At 41.3% G+C, this 18,405-nt stretch overlaps 1 protein-coding gene across 1 annotated transcript in view; it reads left to right on the top strand.

The window, feature by feature from the left end:
• The window catches only part of enah (ENAH actin regulator), a 145,750-nt gene continuing 127,345 nt past the window's right edge, over positions 1–18,405 (top strand). The window contains exon 1 of the mRNA XM_080881733.1: positions 1–415. Coding sequence (XP_080737859.1) covers positions 411–415 — 5 coding nt within the window. The 5' untranslated portion in view covers positions 1–410. The remainder of the gene's footprint in view (positions 416–18,405) is intronic.

Raw genomic sequence — 18,405 nt, 5'->3', positions numbered from 1 at the left:
CACATGTTGCGGCCAGCAGCCAGCGGCAGCAGACCGGTATCCGAGCGGCACAGCGCCGCATCACATAGAGCTGAGTGCGTCAGAAACAGCCGAGAAACGCTGCGATTCTCCGCTTTAGTTCCCAGTGATTCAGTGCCAGCAGCGGAGCGGCGATGCTCTAGAACATGTAGGAGTCGACTGTTTCTTTTTAAGCCACCATTTTCTTTTTTATTTTCCTTTTTTGTACTTTTATCGGATAGCCCGCAAACTGTGAAACATCTTGTCACGCCGTCGTCGGGAGTCCCCATTCATCTTAGGTCGCTTGTATCGTTGAACCGAGCAGCGAACTTTGGTGAAAACTACACAGCAACTCAGCCGTCGTCGTTATTCGAAAGACTCTGTGACATATTTGGCCTGACACCACTTTCACCATGAGGTAGGAAGCCCCTGTCTTCATTCTGAAATAGTGTGAGAGGAGTGAGTGTTTTTTTTTTTTTTGGGGGGGGGGAGAGATGAAACAATGAAAACTACAAAATTACGCCAACTTTGCTTCCATAACGGCTTGTATCGAGTAACCGGTGCGCGCCTGCTTGCAGTGCCGTGTTCGCCTTATTAGAGGGTGTTTGTTTGTGGTCAGGTTTTATTAACGCCAGCAGGCGCGCTCAGTTGAATCTGAATTTGTGCTGCATTTGTGGACGTGCATGGGTTTGGAATGGCGCTCGCTTATTCCTCCTGCTGCTGCTACTCCCACTCTGCATGAGAGAGGATTATCTTTCAGCGGTGCTGCTGATGGGGTGGCATTTATTTGATGCCACATCATGATTGTCACACACGCGCAGAGAAGCACACAGAGAATGGCTGGTAAATAAACGCTAGCTCCATAGACACCCAGCCTGAGCGAGTCTGGTGGCAGATGGCGAAGACGTATGATAGCTGCTTAAACACATAGTGCAGTTCTGACATGTGTCATGAACTCGGGAGGACACGGGTTTGACAATGTTCGTGCAGCAGGTTGGATGTACCACCTGACAAAACCATCATAGCTTACCATGTGTGGCTGTTATGTAGCGTGGATGAAGTCTGTTTTCCATTAAAACATGATATCTTCTGAAGGGAAAGCCTATTCGTGCAGATACTTTGAACGGCTGCTTATTCTATGGAGGTCTGTTTTTGTCCAAATTATTTTCGGATATCTATTGTGCAAATTGTATTTGCATCCTTTCAACTTTACTTCACTTATGGCAAAACACTTTTTGACAAGCAGGTTGTGCTTGATGGTGTCTCTTTTGACACAAACATGTGTCAGTGCTTGTTTAATGTGGAGGGAAGACCCATCCCACACTGTGGTGTTTGGTGGTGACATAACAACGTGGGCTTTTGTGTAAGGAAAAAAGGGGAATGTTGAATGATGTACAACATAGAAACAGATGGTAAGAAATCTTTTAAACCCATAGAGGAAAAAGTTGAATGAATTCTGTTAGTAGTGCTGTGATGTGGTGACCACAGTGATATTCAGTGACAGCAAAATAATCGCTGACGAGTCTCAAGTTAAATGTTTCTCAACTCCAAGGTGAGCATCTGAAGTGACTAGAAATTACTATTACTAATGATAGAATCAGATGAAAATGGGCTCTAGTTTTGTCTCATTCATTTGGCAATAAAAACACTGCTTATGTTTGGAGAAGGGAGTAACTTACAACACGGTGGTGGGACTATTATGCTGTGGGAACGCTTCAGTGTGTTTGGAACTGGGAATCTCATCTAGAAGGAAATATGAATAAAGAAGGACATGTGAAGATTTTAAAAGAGAACCTCAAGCAGTCAGGAGCAAAAGTGGGTCTAGATTATCGCTTTAGTCAGAGAAATGACCCAAAACATACGCAACTTCTTGTGAAGAACCATCATCCGTAGTGAGTGTCCACATGAACAAAATTTCAGCCTCATATAGAGCTGAGTGTGGGAGTGAAAATGAATGCTGTGTTACTTTACTCTTTCTGGGGGTCATGATGTACAATGCATTTCTTGTGGCCTTATTTTCCACGATTTGGTGTAACATTGTTGCACAAGCCTTGAGGTTCCTGAAATGCCTCCTGCATGAGCAGCCACACTGTAATGTTACCACCAAAGTGTCAAGGTCTAGCACTGGCCTTGTTTAGATATATCATGCATGAAAGCTGTATTCTTTTTATTTTATTTTTTTGTATTTTAAAATTTTTTTTTCTTCAGTTCATGTAGAGCTGCCATCTCCACAGGAATGTGTCCAGAAGAAGTGTTGGATTTACTTGATTCTGTTTGACATGGCTAACATAGCACGGCAATGTTTGTCAGACATTTCCTGTTGCGTGTTTCATTTGTGATGCTCACATTCATCCAGACAAAGCTCAGTGTCAAAACCGCTTCTGTGGACATTTGAGATCTTTATTTTACTGTGTGTGTGTGTGTGTGTGTGTGTGTGTTAAGAAGTGAGACATGCAGTGTGCAGGAGGCCTGCCTCTTTAAAGAAAACCCTTAATTGAAGCCAGCTGTTGGAATCTCTCTGTAGGCCAAACTGTGGTTAACAATAGTTTTGGTTGTTTCAAAGAGCCGCATGTTGCGTCCGTGTCCCAGAATGGAAACCGCTAACTTCTCATGTCTCTCATTTTCCCATCCTCTTCCTCATATTTCTTAACAACTCCCTCATTAGTTGTTTTTAGTCTCTTATGAGCCCCTGAGCATGTCTTTTAAAGTACAAGGAGGAGCGCTGAAAATGAACATCACCAAACTGCAGATAGCAACAGAGAGAAATAAAGGCTGATGTAATTTTTAACACAAGTTGTTTTCAGAGGCAGAAATCTTGTTTAGAAGGAATGTATTTGTGTGTCTGTGTCATAGAACAGGTGTGTGGACGAGTGGCTGCCCCAGCTGCTTGCAGCTGACTCATGCAGGACACTTGTGTGGATCTGTTGTTGTTGGTTTGTTTTTTTTTGTTTTTTTTGTCCTTTCCTTGTCCCCCATGTGCCACATGGCTGTGACCACATGAACACCCCAAAGTTATTATCCCATTGAGTATTCAGTACATGCTCCTGGAGGTGAGTATTAGCAAGCCATTTTCAAAATTATCTCCAGCAAAGCGCTGTTCAATTTGTTCCAATCATCACAGCAAAGAAGGCAGTTTGATTATTTAACTCACAGCTGGGCGATGGTGACGGTGGGTGGATGAGTTGACATTTATTTTTGCGCCAGCCACGTTGAAGGGTTCCCCACCCCCCCATTATATTTAAATTTACAATAAGATATAAACCTTTACAATATATATTTTTTTTTTAGATGACTAAACTTTTTTTTTTCTTTCTTTCATAAAACATTTTTGCTTTTAAAATGGTAACTGCTACTTTGCAGAGGCCAAGGAGACTTACTGAAAAACCCAAACTACTGACTGTCAATAAAGAAGTGAACACAGCAAAGTCTGGAAATGCAGTAGTGCCTTGAACCTGCATTCTTTCCAACAGCCATCCAGGGGCTACTCTTGTGGTTGCAAAATGTAGTGAGATTGTGTAAAAGTATGAGTTTGCAGTGTTCTTGGTTTCTCAGTCACATTCATCCTTTGCTTTTGATACCAAGGTTTAAAAACGGTGAAACTCAAGTCTTCAGAACATCAGTCCACAAACTGATTATATGGCTTTAGCAATCTTTTATATAGTGTCAATAACTCAGATATACAATATTAGCTTTTTTAAATTACAATACAATTTTATTTATTTAGCACGTTTAAAACCAGGGGATACACCAAAGTGCTTCACAGTAAAAATAACGGTAAATGATTACACTGAACAGTAAGTCATTAAAACAAGGTAAAATAGAGAAAGTAGAGAAAAGAAACAAAAAGCATTAGTAAGTAGAGAAAGGGAGAGATCATGATTATCCAGAGAAATGAGTAGCGATACAGCAATTAATGAGGTGAGAATTAGCAAATTAGAAAAGCCAGGTTGAATAGGTAAGTTTTCAAGTGTGCTTTAAAGGATTGAATGGAGTCAGAGGCACAAATGGTAGCAGGAAGACTATTCCAGAGGCAAAAGCACGATCACCCCTAGTCTTCAGACGGTGCCTGGGCTGGGCCAGAAGTAACTGACCGGAAGATCGTAAAGAACGGCTGGGAGTACAGAGACTGAGGAGGTCGGTGAGATAGTCAGGGGCTATCTCACAGACCTTTGGTGAGATAGCATTTGAAAGTAAGCAGCAGAACTTTAAAATCAATACAAAATTTAATAGGCAGCCAATGTAAGTCAAACTTTCTAAATTTGCAGTTTAAAAAAAAAATACAATGAAAAGGTTATGTGAGTGGTTTGGTTTGTCTGTTTGTTAGTAGAACTTCTCAGAAAGGTGGGGAAATATAATTCCAGTTTAACCATAGGTGAGGTTAGGCCCAGTTTACAAGTGATAAACTTCAGCTAAACGGATTTCGGAATTATTTGAAGGATTCTTTACTGTTGCAAAATTGGGCATTTTGCGTCAGAACTTACCCAGTTTGATATCAATTAGTTACAAAATAAACAAAAAAAAGGTTTGAGAGATGGTATTGATGACGTTAAAACGCCTATTGATTGTTTCACATCTATGTGTCTTGCTAGATCCAAGAACTTAGTTTATGAGTTCTTAGTGAGGTGCGTGTGTGAATGCTGGATGTTTAGCAACATGGCCTCATCCTGACTCTTAAGGTAAAAGGTACCTGGTGAATGGTCCTTCTTAAACCATTAGGAGGAGACTTTATATAATGCTTGTCAGCTTATTCTTCCATGTTCTGTCAGGGCACACATACCACCGATGCCAGCTTATCTCTGGCTGTTTGATAAGCAGCACTGTAAGGGCGATGGGGGGCTGTGAGGCGTCACAGTAATAGTTCTTGACAACTGCTGAAGGGCCACGTGCCTCTGAGGCACTACAGGTTCACGCCACAGATGAATGGCAGGAGCTGAGGTCAGACTCCATGCAGCTTGGAACATTTTAATGTAAGTGTTGCACTGGAGGAACTGTTTATGAAGAGAAAAACACCCCCAGTCCCTCATGAGTTGAAGCTGGACTGCAGCCAGCTATGGTATCTAGTCCAAATGAGATATTAATGAGGTCATCCTAAGGCTAATTTGAAATTGGAATAAATGCAATACACTTTACGTTGACTTAAAAGACTGAAGACACAGTCACTGATTCTGGTCTCTTCTTTGGGTTTATCGTATCTCAGAGTGACAGAGTCAGGGATCCTTTCCTCGTCTTTACAGGTCAGATTAATAGATTTTCTGACAATAATATTACAAGAAGTCTAAGGAGCTTGGAAAGAAAAGCGTCTGGACTTCTTTAAGTTGTTGTCAGTTGTCTTAAAGAAGTCCAGACGCTTTTCTTTCCAAGCTCCTTAGACTACGATGACCTGGATGACTGAGAACCTTCACAGACAATATTACAAGAACTGTGATTTGATTACTTAATGGACACATAATGGCATCGCTCTCTGTTAATTTCAGCGTAGGAGTCTTTGTCCACAAATCCCAGGGATTCAGCCCCCCCTGTCTGTGCCCTATCGTAGAAATAAATGTGACCTCTAAAGGAAAGTGAGGAATTGGTAGCAAGCTCTGGAGGCACATTTGGCCTTATTCCCCTCTAATACACAAGCTGATCGCAACCTGGTTTTCAAAGTTGGAATTTTTCAAAGGCCTTGTCCAGACTGGAAGTACAATGGTGTGTCTGTGTCTTTTTTTTTTATGAACTTTTTTAACAGGCCATTAACTTTATAAATCTTCGGGATTGCTATTCCTGTATTATGGTTTCCATGTAAATGCAAGGACTGGTCCAAGTTTTCCTCCAGATGCAGAGTGAGGGCTGCAAAGCTGCTGATGTGACCTTGTGTTATTGTGATACCTGAATTGTCATATATTTTATATTCCTATAAAATGTTAGAAATTATTATAAACAGACCAATCAACTGGAAGAGTATAAGAGTATAATCTGACTATAAAACCGAATGTATAATGTTGTCTGTTTATTGATGGGGGTGAATTTGAACTATAAAATGGGACAGGAGAATAAAGGTGTTGTGCCAGAACGATTTGCTTTTGAAGTTTTTGGGGAAGATTTTGATCTCCTGGCAGCTTGCCATCATCTGCCCCTCATGCTTTCTCTCTCCCCTTCACCTCTTTCTGCAGTTGCTGTCAGCCAGTCCATCCTTAATCTCACATTCTCATTTCTCTTCCAATCTGCTCCAAAAAGGCCCGCTTTGCAGTCCTCTCTGAGCCAGGACACCCCCCCCCCAAAGTTTTCATCTCTTTGACGTTCCAGACGAGTTTCATCCCTCATGACTGAGGTCTTATGTTTCGGCCGTCTACTGGATGGCTGTTTACTGAGGTAAAGTCAACCAGAGGAGCAAAGTAATCATACCGTGGATTTGTGGCTGACACAGGGCCAGCTCTCCCAGGATTACTGCTGATTCACTACAGTAAAAGATGTGACATGGAGCTCTTAGTATTAAGTCACCATAGGTAACATATTGCTTTACTTGGATATATATTAGGGTATTTTTAAGGTTGTGACAGACAGAAAAGACCAATTAATGTCTTTACCATAACCACAGCCCGGTGCTGCTTCTGAAAGTTAAGTGCCTTGCTCAAGGGTGTCTCAACAGTAATTTATAAGGAGAGAATTACTCATTCATTTTTATTCATACTTCGTCCTTGCTGACCTCGTGATTCACATCATTGGCCTCCTGCTTAGAAGCTCCCTTCTCTAATCTGTAAGCTACCACCAGCCATCACGTCCTTGGTGTTTTTCTTCCTGCTGAATGATACTTGTGTTTAACTCTGTGCCTTTTCCCTGTATTTTTCTGATGAGTCACTCCATGGACACTCAGGATATTACAGACCAGACTGAGAAATGATCTCCTTTTTCTCTTCAGTGGTAGTTTGCTGCTTTTATGATTAGTATTTTCAGGGATACTTTGTTCCTTTGAGAAGTGGCAGTAGACAAATAAAGCACTTAAAATGCATTTCTACTGATAAACATTTTAGCAATGGAGACAAAAATAGCAGTCACATACTACCCAGAGCTGAGCAGGTAAGAGATCTGGAAACAAAGGCTGCTGCAGGCAACTATTAACAATTCTTCAACAGGTTCATCTACAGAGACCTTAACTTCTCCTACCTTAGTTTAGAGCAGTGGTTGGGGAACTCCAGGCCTTGAGGGCCAGTTTCCTGCAGGTTTTAGATGTGTCCTTGATCCAACACAGCTGATTCAAATAGCTAAATTACCTCCTCAACATGTCTTGAAGTTCTCTAGATGCTTCGTAACGAACTAATCATTTGATTCAGTCGTGTTAACCTGGGGTGATATCTAAAACCTGCAGGACACCGGCCCTTGAGTTCATCACCCCCGGATTAGAGCCTAACCGATATAGTTTTTGTAAAGACTGATGTGGATATTTGGTGATTTACAAACCCAATGTTGTACTGCATTGGGTAGTGCGCATGTGCCAACCAGCGTGCAGCCTGTTACAGTCGCTCCTGCTTTTCTCTTAGTTTAGCTCTTTTTTCTTACGTATTCTTTTTTTTTTTTCTGACTTGTATTTTCCTCCATTTTCTATCTCTTACTCAATCATGTGGATTGAGAGAGTTTTTGTTCTTCTGGTGGCCGTGGAACTCTTACTTTTATCAAGGAACGGGACCGCGGCACATCTCCTACACGCACGGACCGTTTACTCCAGAGATCAGCTGATCGCCCTGATGCCGGCCGGCTCGCTGGCCAGGCCCGCAGAAGTACCAGCTGAAATTTGGAAGAAAACACATCGGGGATGCAGAGGTCAAGGACAGAAGAGAAGAAAAAAGGTGATGGTGAGACAGCGGAGGCTCGAAGCGAGGAGGAGGTTTAAACCGTGTCTGCCGTCTATCGTGATGGGTAATGTGCGATCGTTGGCAATTAAAATCGACGAGCTCTCAGCACTGGTACGGAGTCAGAGGGAATACCGAGAGTGTAGCCTGATGTGTTTCACCGAATCATGGCTGCACCAAGACATTCCCGATGAGAATGCTTCCGTGGAAGGCTTCCACACTGTTCGGGCGGACAGGGACAGCATCGCTAGCGGTAAGCGGAAAGGAGGTGGGCTTGCTGTTCTAGTTAACAACCGGTGGTGTAACCCTGCCAACATAACAACCAAAGAAAGGATTTGTTGCCCGGACACTGAACTGTGTGCTGTTGGACTCAGGCCATATTATTTACCCAGGGAATTCTCTCACGTCATCTTGGTGGCTGTTTATGTTCCCCCCTCTGCTAACCCCACAGCTGCATGTGACACTATCCACTCTGCCATAGCTCGGTTACAGACTCAACACCCGAGTGCCTTTATTGTGATCTCGGGTGACTTCAACCATGTATCACTGGACAATACACTACCAACATTCAAACAATATGTGGACTGTCCCACCAGGGGAGAGAAAACTTTAGACTTACTGTATGCTAACGTCAAGGATGCATACAGCTCCTCCTCCCTCCCCCCACTTGGAAGGTCAGATCATAACCTGATTCACCTCACCCCCTGCTATGTGCCAATTGTGAGGAGGGAACCTGTGACCACCAGGACTGTCAGGAGGTGGTCAGAGGAGGCCTTAGCAGAACTACAGGGCTGTTTCGAGGTGACCGACTGGGAAACACTCTGTGAGCCTCACGCCGAGGACATCAATGGGCTTACTGAGTGTATCACAGGCTACATAACTTTCTGCACCGACTCCATTGTTCCAGCTCAGACTGTTCATTGTTACCCAAATAACAAGCCGTGGGTGACTAAGGACATCAAAGCCCTCCTCAACAACAAGAAGAGGGCTTTCAGAGGGGGCAACAAAGAGGAGGTGAGGAAGATCCAGGTGTTACTAAAGGACAAGATCAGAGAGGCTAAGGACAATTACAGGAGGAAGCTGGAGTGGAAACTCCAGCAGAACAGCATGAGAGAGGTGTGGAGGGGCATGAAGACCATCACTGGATTCAGGCCAACCAACAGCAGGGGAGCTGAGGGAGGTGAGAATAGAGCTAACGAGTTGAATCTGTTTTTCAATAGATTCGACACCACAGTGTCTGCTCCCACCCCCACAACCTCACCTGTAGTCAGCCTGGAATCCAGAGCCACACCACTGTGCCAGCCTCTCTCTTCACATGTTGCCTCCTGTGAGATTCCTGACACCCCTCCCCCACCCATCACCTTCACTCAATACCAGGTTGAGATGCAAATGAGGAGACTTCACTCAGGCAAGTCTGCTGGACCAGACGGAGTGAGTCCCCTTGTCCTCAAGACCTGTGCCCCCCAGCTGTGTGGAGTCTTTCATAAACTGTTTATGCTGAGTCTGAGTCTGCAGAGGGTCCCGGTGATGTGGAAGACATCATGCCTCGTCCCTGTACCAAAGACGCCACGTCCCAGTGGCCCCCAGGATTACAGGCCCGTGGCACTGACCTCCCACATCATGAAGACCCTGGAAAGGCTCATCCTGGACCAGCTGCGACCCATAGTAAGACCACACCTGGATCCCCTTCAGTTCGCTTATCAGCCTCGTCTCGGAACTGAGGACGCCATCATCTACCTGCTCAATCGTGTCTACACCCATCTGGACCAGCTGGCGAGCACTGTGAGGGTCATGTTTTTTGACTTTTCCAGTGCTTTCAACACCATCAGGCCGACCCTCCTGGGTGATAAGTTAGCAGCGATGCAGGTGGATGCTTCTCTGGTGTCCTGGATTGTTGATTACCTGACAGGAAGACCACAATATGTACGTCTCCCACAGTGTGTGTCTGACAAGGTGATCAGCAACACAGGGGCACCACAGGGGACTGTCCTCTCCCCCTTCCTCTTCACCCTCTACACCACAGACTTCAGCCACTGCACAGAGACCTGCCATCTTCAGAAGTTTTCTGATGACTCTGCGGTGGTTGGATGCATCAGCAGGGATGATGAGACAGAGTACCGGGCTGTGGTCGACTCCTTTGTCACGTGGTGTGAGCAGAATCATCTGCAGCTCAACGTGGCAAAGACCAAGGAACTGATCGTGGACTTCAGGAAGACCAGGAAACACTTGACCCCTGTTTCAATCCAGGGGCTCAATGTTGACATTGTAGAGGACTATAAATACCTTGGAGTACACATTGACAATAAACTGGACTGGGCTAAAAACACCACAGCACTTTACAGGAAGGGCCAGAGTCGTCTCTATTTTTTTTGAGGCGACTGAGGTCCTTCAACATCTGCCAGAAAATGCTGAGGATTTTCTATGAGTCTGTTGTGGCCAGTGCGATCCTCTATGCTGTTGCATGCTGGGGGAGCAGGCTGAGGGTCGCAGATGCCAACAGACTTAATAAACTAATCCGTAAGGCCAGCAATGTTGTGGGGATGGAGCTGGACTCCCTCAAGGTGGTGTCGGAGAGGCGGATGCTGTCCAAGATAAAGACAATGTTGGATAACACCTCCCACCCACTCCATGACATGTTGGTCAGTCACAGGAGCACGTTCAGTGAGAGACTGAGATTACCGAAAAGCACCACTGAACGACACAGGAAATCTTTCCTACCTGTGGCCATCTCCCTGTACAACGCATCCACTTAACACACTGTTTGCTACTACAGCTACACATGTTTCTTTTCCAACTATTTATTTATGAGTGACTTATGTATGTGTGTGTATATATATGTATATTTTGTACTATTCTTAGTTAGTGTATTGTCTGTCTTGTCTTAATGTTGGTTTAAAATGGAGCACTGTAACAAAAAATAATTTCCCCCAGGGATCAATAAAGTATTCTGATTCTGATTCTGATCCATCTCTCTATAGCTTAAATTTGTTATGTTTAGTTATTTATTTACTCATTTACAGTGGTCTCGGATCCAGCTGGTTATTTATGATATTCCAAATGTGTTTTGCCAACAGAAGTTTTAGAGTGTCCACCGGTTGATAAACTTTGCAACATAACACTTATAACTTATAGCTTGTAGCTAATATCGACTGATAATATACATACTAAGGAAAGGGTAAAAGCACAGTGCTGCAAAGCAAGAGCATATGTGTTGTAAGCGGATCAAAAAATGAGAGCTATATAAGGGGGGGGGGGGGGAGAATGTGGGACTAGAGCTCAGTCAGCATGTTGAATGTCCAATTGATGAACTTTAAGCTAACTGATACTTGATATTATGGGGGATGGCAAAAATAAGATGCGTAAAAATATACAACAACATCAATGAAATAAAAAGGAAGAAGTCTAGCTCCTATAATAATGTTAATGTTTTATTTGCCATAGCTGTTCGCTGCTAGCTTATTGATAACTTTACACACAGCTATTGTTCCTAGCGGGTAATTGCTAATAGTTAAGTAGCTAACATTAAAGTGTGGGCTGGCCAGATTAACACTTTTAACTGCTTAATACATCACTACTGTTGAAATGTGAAACTTTACTATGGTCTCTAGTTGCCAAGAAGCATTGAATTGGTTTTGGCATCCCATGGGGCCTCAACACTTTAGTATGATACCTGTCTGCTGCTTATCTACTAATGTCTATAGAAAGAAATGTAATCTTCTAGTGCTTCCTTTGTGTATTAGTTTGTGGTGCTAAACAAAAGTTTGTATAAAAGTATTGTTCCTAAGTACCTTCATCACAGGATCTCTCGAGGTCAATAGGTTGAAAACTATAGTGGCTGGAAAAAATTGGTGAAATTGAGATTTATTAATGCTTTCCCGAAATATTATGCAAATGCTAAGTTTCTAGCTTTTGAGTGTGAAACACTGGAATTATCTGACACTGTTTTTTGTTTTGTTTTGGGGGTTTTTGTACAATGAGTGATACCAGTCATAATTAAACCCGGTTTTGACATTTACCAAGAAGCGGCGTTACCCAAAGATAAATGCTGCTTGACATTTAACTGTGAAATGAGTAATGATTTGGTATAAAATACTTTTCTTCTCGTTAAATATGGAACATTTTGCATCCAGAAAGTGTATTTCTTTATCTTAAATATAGCTTTTGTAGTCTCCCCCCCCCCCGTGAAGTTACAGCAGTTGTTTTTGTTTCTTCACATTCAAGGCAAGGCAAGGCAAGGCAAATTTATTTGTATAGCACAATTCAACAACAAGGTGATTCAAAGTTTACAGAGACATTAGAAACAAAAACAAATAAAAAGCATGATCACACATTGATTCCTGTTGTATCCTCTTTTTAAAGAAAAAAATTAAATTATCTGATAAGAAAAAAGACATTTTCTTCTATGTGATCACATCTCTGCAATGCTCAGCCTCTTTGTCTAAACAAATGGCAAAGAGCAAACTCCAGCTCCATGTTAAACTATGATGTCATTGCTGCTGTTGTGATTTGTTGTTTTTCACCAAAACCCCCCCACAAGAGGCTGCTTGGGCCTAATGCATGCATCCATGCGCCTTAATATGTTTCTGTTGCAGGTTTATTTTTAGTTACAAATGTGAGTGCGCTTACATGGTGACAACTGAGTGCTGCAGAGTTGGAGACTAAACAAAGTGTTGACGATTCTTTTTAAAATCTTTTTTATTTATTTAGGTTTTTTTTTTTTTTTTTTTTTTTTTTTTTTTGGTAGCGTGGAGTTATTTGAGTTGCTCGGTGAATGAATCATTACAGCCTGTTTGTGTTTAAATGTGCTAGTGTATGACTGTGTATGCATGTCTGTAAGCATTTAAAGGAGTAACAATGAAGAAATGCGAGCATATCATGTAATTAGCCACCTGTAATTACTGTTGATGATGATGATGATGATCTGGTGTCCTGCTCAGTGATATTGGCCCAGGAATATTTTTAATGGCCTGTGGAGGAAGGACCCCCCCCCCCCCCCCCCAAGCTTTTAGTTTGGTAATATAAAAAAAATATAATTGTACATTATTATATTATTTTTTAATATTATTACACTACAATTAAGCAATATAGTTTATTGATTTATATTGATCTAAATCTGTAAAATGTTACTACAGTCTTGATCTGGCCTAGTACACCCCATACCCCCCTTTAGACTCACCCCTGCTTGCTAGAAAGTGAGATGATATCCACCAGCCTTCAGCAAGCGGACTAATTTCAACACTGTTTTATTTTAAATTCTGTAGCTTTACTGTAGTACTTCCTGTGTAAAACAGCAGGGAGTGGAAGCTGATACAACGGTCTTTCTTTCTTCACGTTGGAGTTGTTGATCAGGCGCTTTTCCCCAGTAAATTTCGGGTTTGCTTTTAGTTACATGACTAGTGTTGAAGTTGATTAAAGGTAGAAAACAATATTATTGCCTACTTGAAGTTATAGACCGTCAGTACTTTTCTCATCTTGTGCATTTTCCATGGTTATACCTCTCTGACCTGTCTTCCCCGTGATGTTTGTGTAATTTATGTATGGTCGGAAGGGTAAGATAGCGCTGGCACGGCTGGCAGCTTTAACCCAATTTCCCTCGGGATGAATAAAGTATTATCAATCAATCAATCAATCAATCAAAAGTGTTTGCTGAGCTCTGAATGCTTCACTTGGTGTGTGTCTGTGTGTGTCAGACAAGTTGTGTGCTTACTTTACCATCCTGTGAAATTTGTGAGCTTCTGCCATGGACATCATTGTCTGAGGGGGAAAAAGTACTGAGACTACAAAATAGGAGTTTGGTATGATCTGTCCAAAATTCTTCCACGGTGGCATACAGTTCGATCATAGCGCAAAGGAGTATCTGGTATAAACATAGCTTTGGATCCATTAGAGGGAGTGGGTGTCAAAAGATCATGTTGGTAACATAGCTAATTTTTTGCAATTTATAGAACGAAGTATATTTACTAAAGAAACACACAGGTAGCTGGAAATAATTGTTAAAATATGGACACCTGTGCACATACTTTTGGCATATGTTTCATCAGAGCATGTGAAAAGGGTTGACTGTGCAGGAGTGTTTGAGACAGTGTTAGTCAACAGTACGTGTCATTGCTCTGGCCAGCTGCATGCCCACGGTGTGCTCAACTGTGTGATTTGCCAACAGGAGGCCACGCTAGCCTGATGATCCACGACAGCTCATGAATGTGCTTTTCTACGCTCTGCACTGCCGACCTTTCACTTGTCCTCTCCCTCTCCTTCTTCTGAGATTATGCTTATGCCATTTCAGCTCTGCTGGTCAGCATGCAATGAGGAGTGACAGTGATGATGGTAGATGAGGTGAAGCAAATGTGACGCAGAAGCATTTTTGCCCCTGTTGGTTTAATTGCTTCACAGTGCAGGATCAGTTGGATGTTTCTGATCATTGTTTGGAGGATTAAAGGCCCTTTTGGACCTTGGAAATAAGTTTTATATAGGTTAAGCATAGCTGTCACTGAGATGTGATGTGTTTATTCTTTAACTATGTTTTGCATCTATTCGAATGATGTTAATATACAGTGTTGTCAATATGATCAATCAGTCCAGTGCTCTAAAAGGTCGGAGTTATGGTGAAAACGGAACAGGACAATTTAACTTAAAGTTAACGGCTGGCCTGCTGCCTTTATTTGTATGAACAGGTTTTCCAGCAGTGAGCCAACATGCACTGTCTGAGGACCTCGTGATCTGCTGATTTAAATCCAACGATCAGTCAGACTTGTACATGTGGTTATAAGCAGCACTGAGGTATAATTTGTCCTGCAGCCAACCTAACAGCTACAACAAAATGAAGTGTTGTATGAGCTCAAACAGTATGTCCTTAAATGGACTGATTCTTATATAGCACTTTTTTACTCTCCCGGAGTACTCAAAGCGCTCTATACAACATGCCACAATCACCCATTCACACAAGCACTTTTTCTAAGCTGTTAAGTGCGCCCTATCTAACATTCATACACATTCAGACTCCAATGGATGCATCGGAGAGCAACTTGGGGTTAGTACGCTGCCTAAGGATACTTGACACGTAGACTGGCTCCTCCAGTCTGTCAGCAGAGTCGAAGTGATGTAATCAGACTGTTGGTGTCTTCCAATTCCCTTCAATTGATCTTATCTCTTTTCACATCTCACACATATTTAACCCTGTTGGTTCAGTTTTGTTGTCTTTGAAGTCTTTCTGTATATCTTTCTCTCGTCCATCCATCCATTATGTTTTCTTCTTTTTTTTCCCTTTTTTTTTTAAAAATGTGGGCAGATTTTTAATCAGATATGCACAGATCTGTACAACTCTCATTCTCTCCATTTGTGTTCTTAAGAGAAATAATTTTTCCACTGTGTTCTAGTTCTGGCATGGGATCTCATCCCAGTAGGACATGCCATAAACACCTCCTAGGAGGTGCCCAGGAGGCACACTAGTCAGATTCCCCAACCACCTTCGTGGGCTTCCTTTGCTACAGATCTAGTGAAATGAACAATGTTGTGTGATGTTTTTGAAATTGGTAATACAAAATTATAAAGCTTTTGATTAGCAAGTAAGGATTAATCAGGTTGGAGTTGGATAGCGTTGCTTTATTTGTGTGGAGTTTTTTTAGGAGCGTGCAGAGACTGAAGAAATATTTTTTTTTTTTGCATATGAAACTTACATCTCATGCCATCAGCTTGTCCTCGGTCACGGTTTCCTTCCACATAAAGCTTTGCAAAGATTGCATAAAAAGCGCTTGCAGGAACAAAAACATAATATTCCAGAAACACGCTTTGCCGATCCGATCAGCTGTTCGTAGCACTTCACACATTAAAACAGACGTCACCGCTAACTATCGCATTTCCGCCATTTCCTGCCTGAAACCGGAAGTGACGTCATTTTCGCGGAAAATGTAGTTGTTGTTTTTTTTTTTTTTTTTACTTGTAGGCCTTAAAAGCCTATACTGGTCATGTTTGACTTTTCTGAATAGTTTCTGGGATGCTTAGAACTCTAATTGCACTGCTGGAAATAGTTTATTTTGATGCACATGCTGTTTTCTTTGCAAATTTGCATCATAGGATTGTTTTTTTTTTCCTGCAGTATATAAAAATTGCTGCATCTCCAAAATAAAACTATGAAGACACCCAAAATAAATTTCCTGTTGTTGTAAACTATTTTTTGCAACTTTTTTGTATTTAAAGTTTTGAGGGATAAGCCTCTTAAATTTCTCCAAGTAGAAATATATGTAAAAACAAAAAACAAAATGATTTTCAATTTTTTTTTTTGTAGTTTATTGCACTTTTTTGCAATTAATGTAGTTACTATGGACTTAATGCATACATATTATTAAAATATGGGCTATAACAGTTGTATTGATGTATAGCAACTTGAAATGCTCCCACAAATGGCACTACAACATGTAAAAAAATAATATAAGCTCTGGCGGACTTGGTCCTATAGTAGGTCTTAAAGGGTTAAATAAATATCGTCAAATAATCGAGATCTCAATTTCAGTGAAAATAATCGTGATTATCATTTTTGCCATAATCGAGCAGCCCTATCCTCCAGCACAACTGATGCTCTAAAGGAGCTGTGGATGTGGCTTGAGGCACCAAGTAGCAGGCTAGCTAGAAATCAATAATAAAACAGCAGTAGTGAATTTCCCTCTTCTCACATTTTCTCTCTGTGTAATTTGGCTGTCCTGACACCACAGAAATCCAGCAGAGTCAGACTGGAAAGAGATTAGAAATGAACGGATGGGTAAACTTGTAATTTTGTTCATTCTTCAGTAAGGAATAAACAAACCAAGGCACACATACTGATGATGGCTGAAGGGATTATTATTACTCCCCTGTGGTTGCTAACTCCTTGAACCCTCTGCTAGGACAGTATATGGATTTATCATACACACATCTTTTGTGTGACGCTCTGGGGACCTCCTAATGGGGGGTGGGGTTGTGTGTGTGTGTGTGTGTGTGTGTGTGTGTGTGTGTGTTCTCCTGTTGACTGTTTTGTGTAACCTGTCTGTGTGTTAATCCTTTTCCTACAGGCAGATTGACTATTTTCAGCAGATAATAGCATGACCTACATGCATAAAAGAACCCATACTGATTGTAGTTATGGTATTGCTTTATATTAAAGTATTAACTCCTCATCACTGTCAGAATTTTTACGGAATTAAAGTTGCTGACAGACTGTTTGTCAGTAAGTCAACTTAAATACTACTCCATGAACTAAGATCCTCTTCAGCTCCTTTTTATAGCTAATCGCATACAATTGCTTAAAGCTCAGAAAAAGCTCATCTATTGCTTTTAATTTTGAGTACTGTTGAAGGGGTTGCTCAATAAAAGTAATGAATTACTTTCCTTGTTTACTTTTGTAGTTAGCACGACACTAATAGTCTCTTGGATTAGCGCACACTCAGCTTGAACGTCACTGTGTGTCTGTGCACTGTGTGCCTGTGCACTGTGTGTATCATTACGTATAAAGATGCTAGCATGATGTTTTCATAGGTTTTTTGGAAAGGTTTGATGTGGTGGATCATTGCACAGTTTGACCTTACTGCTACTGTTTTGTTTTTTGTTTTTTTGTTTTGTTTTTTAATAGTAGTAATCAGCACTGTTAAAATTTGAAGATCACTCTGATTGCTGTCCTGTCTCCCACAAAATGAAGTCAAGCATGTACATAAAAAGACTCGCTGCACACTGGAATGTGCATCCCTTTAAATTTGACTGCTGGTCACATGCAGACACTCCCGGCTCCGGTTGCCTAGGTAACCCTCTAATGTATTTACTACTACTTGGCATGCAGCTACAATTAATGATATCGCACACTCTGACTGGTGGTTTCCTCAAACACTTTGGTGGCAGCGGTTATTTCACCCATCGTTTCATGGAGTCGTAAAATTCCTTTCACTTTATATCACAACTTTAATATACCCTGTCACTGCAAATCACTTCCACTGTGGACACAGTTTTTTTTTTTTTTTTTTTTTTTTTTTTTTCTATCCGCAAATCATGCAGATAATTGAAACATTGGAGATCAATTAACTTCAAATTTATGGAGTGCAATTAGTCACTAATAACAATCCTTCCACTGGGATGATTATTAGTAACTAATGCTTTATAGCACAGTTGGAGATAAATGTAATATGATGATAGTAGTGCTTTACTTTGTAATTTAGTGATGCACTGGTCCAAAATTTGGACTTGATATGAGATAATCCTGACCAAAAAGCATGACTGGTGACAGTGGACTGATTTGTTCAGTTAAACTAAATGTTATTTATATTGTGCAATCTTTGTTGATTGGTTGACACGAAGAGGAAAAGAAGGGGAAAGAGAGATAAGACATGTCCTTATGCTCTCTCTATTGTTTAAGTGTAAGTGGTGGATTGTTGCAAAATTATTTGGAATGCACTACATACTTTAGTTTTTCTAAAGTTTTAGATTTTAACTGAAGTTTTAGCTCACTTGTAATTTTCTTATTGCACAATTAATTATTAAAAGTAATATTTGTCAATGCTTCTGTGTTTAATGTTTGTTGCCTGTTATATTAACTTTTTCAAAATATATAAACTCGCATTCCCAA

The sequence above is a fragment of the Rhamphochromis sp. 'chilingali' genome (assembly GCF_963969265.1).
Source record: "Rhamphochromis sp. 'chilingali' genome assembly, chromosome: 5".
NCBI lineage: Eukaryota > Metazoa > Chordata > Actinopteri > Cichliformes > Cichlidae > Rhamphochromis > Rhamphochromis sp. 'chilingali'.
The sequence above is the reverse complement of the archived record's forward strand: the minus strand, read 5'-3'. Positions and strand labels throughout refer to the sequence as shown.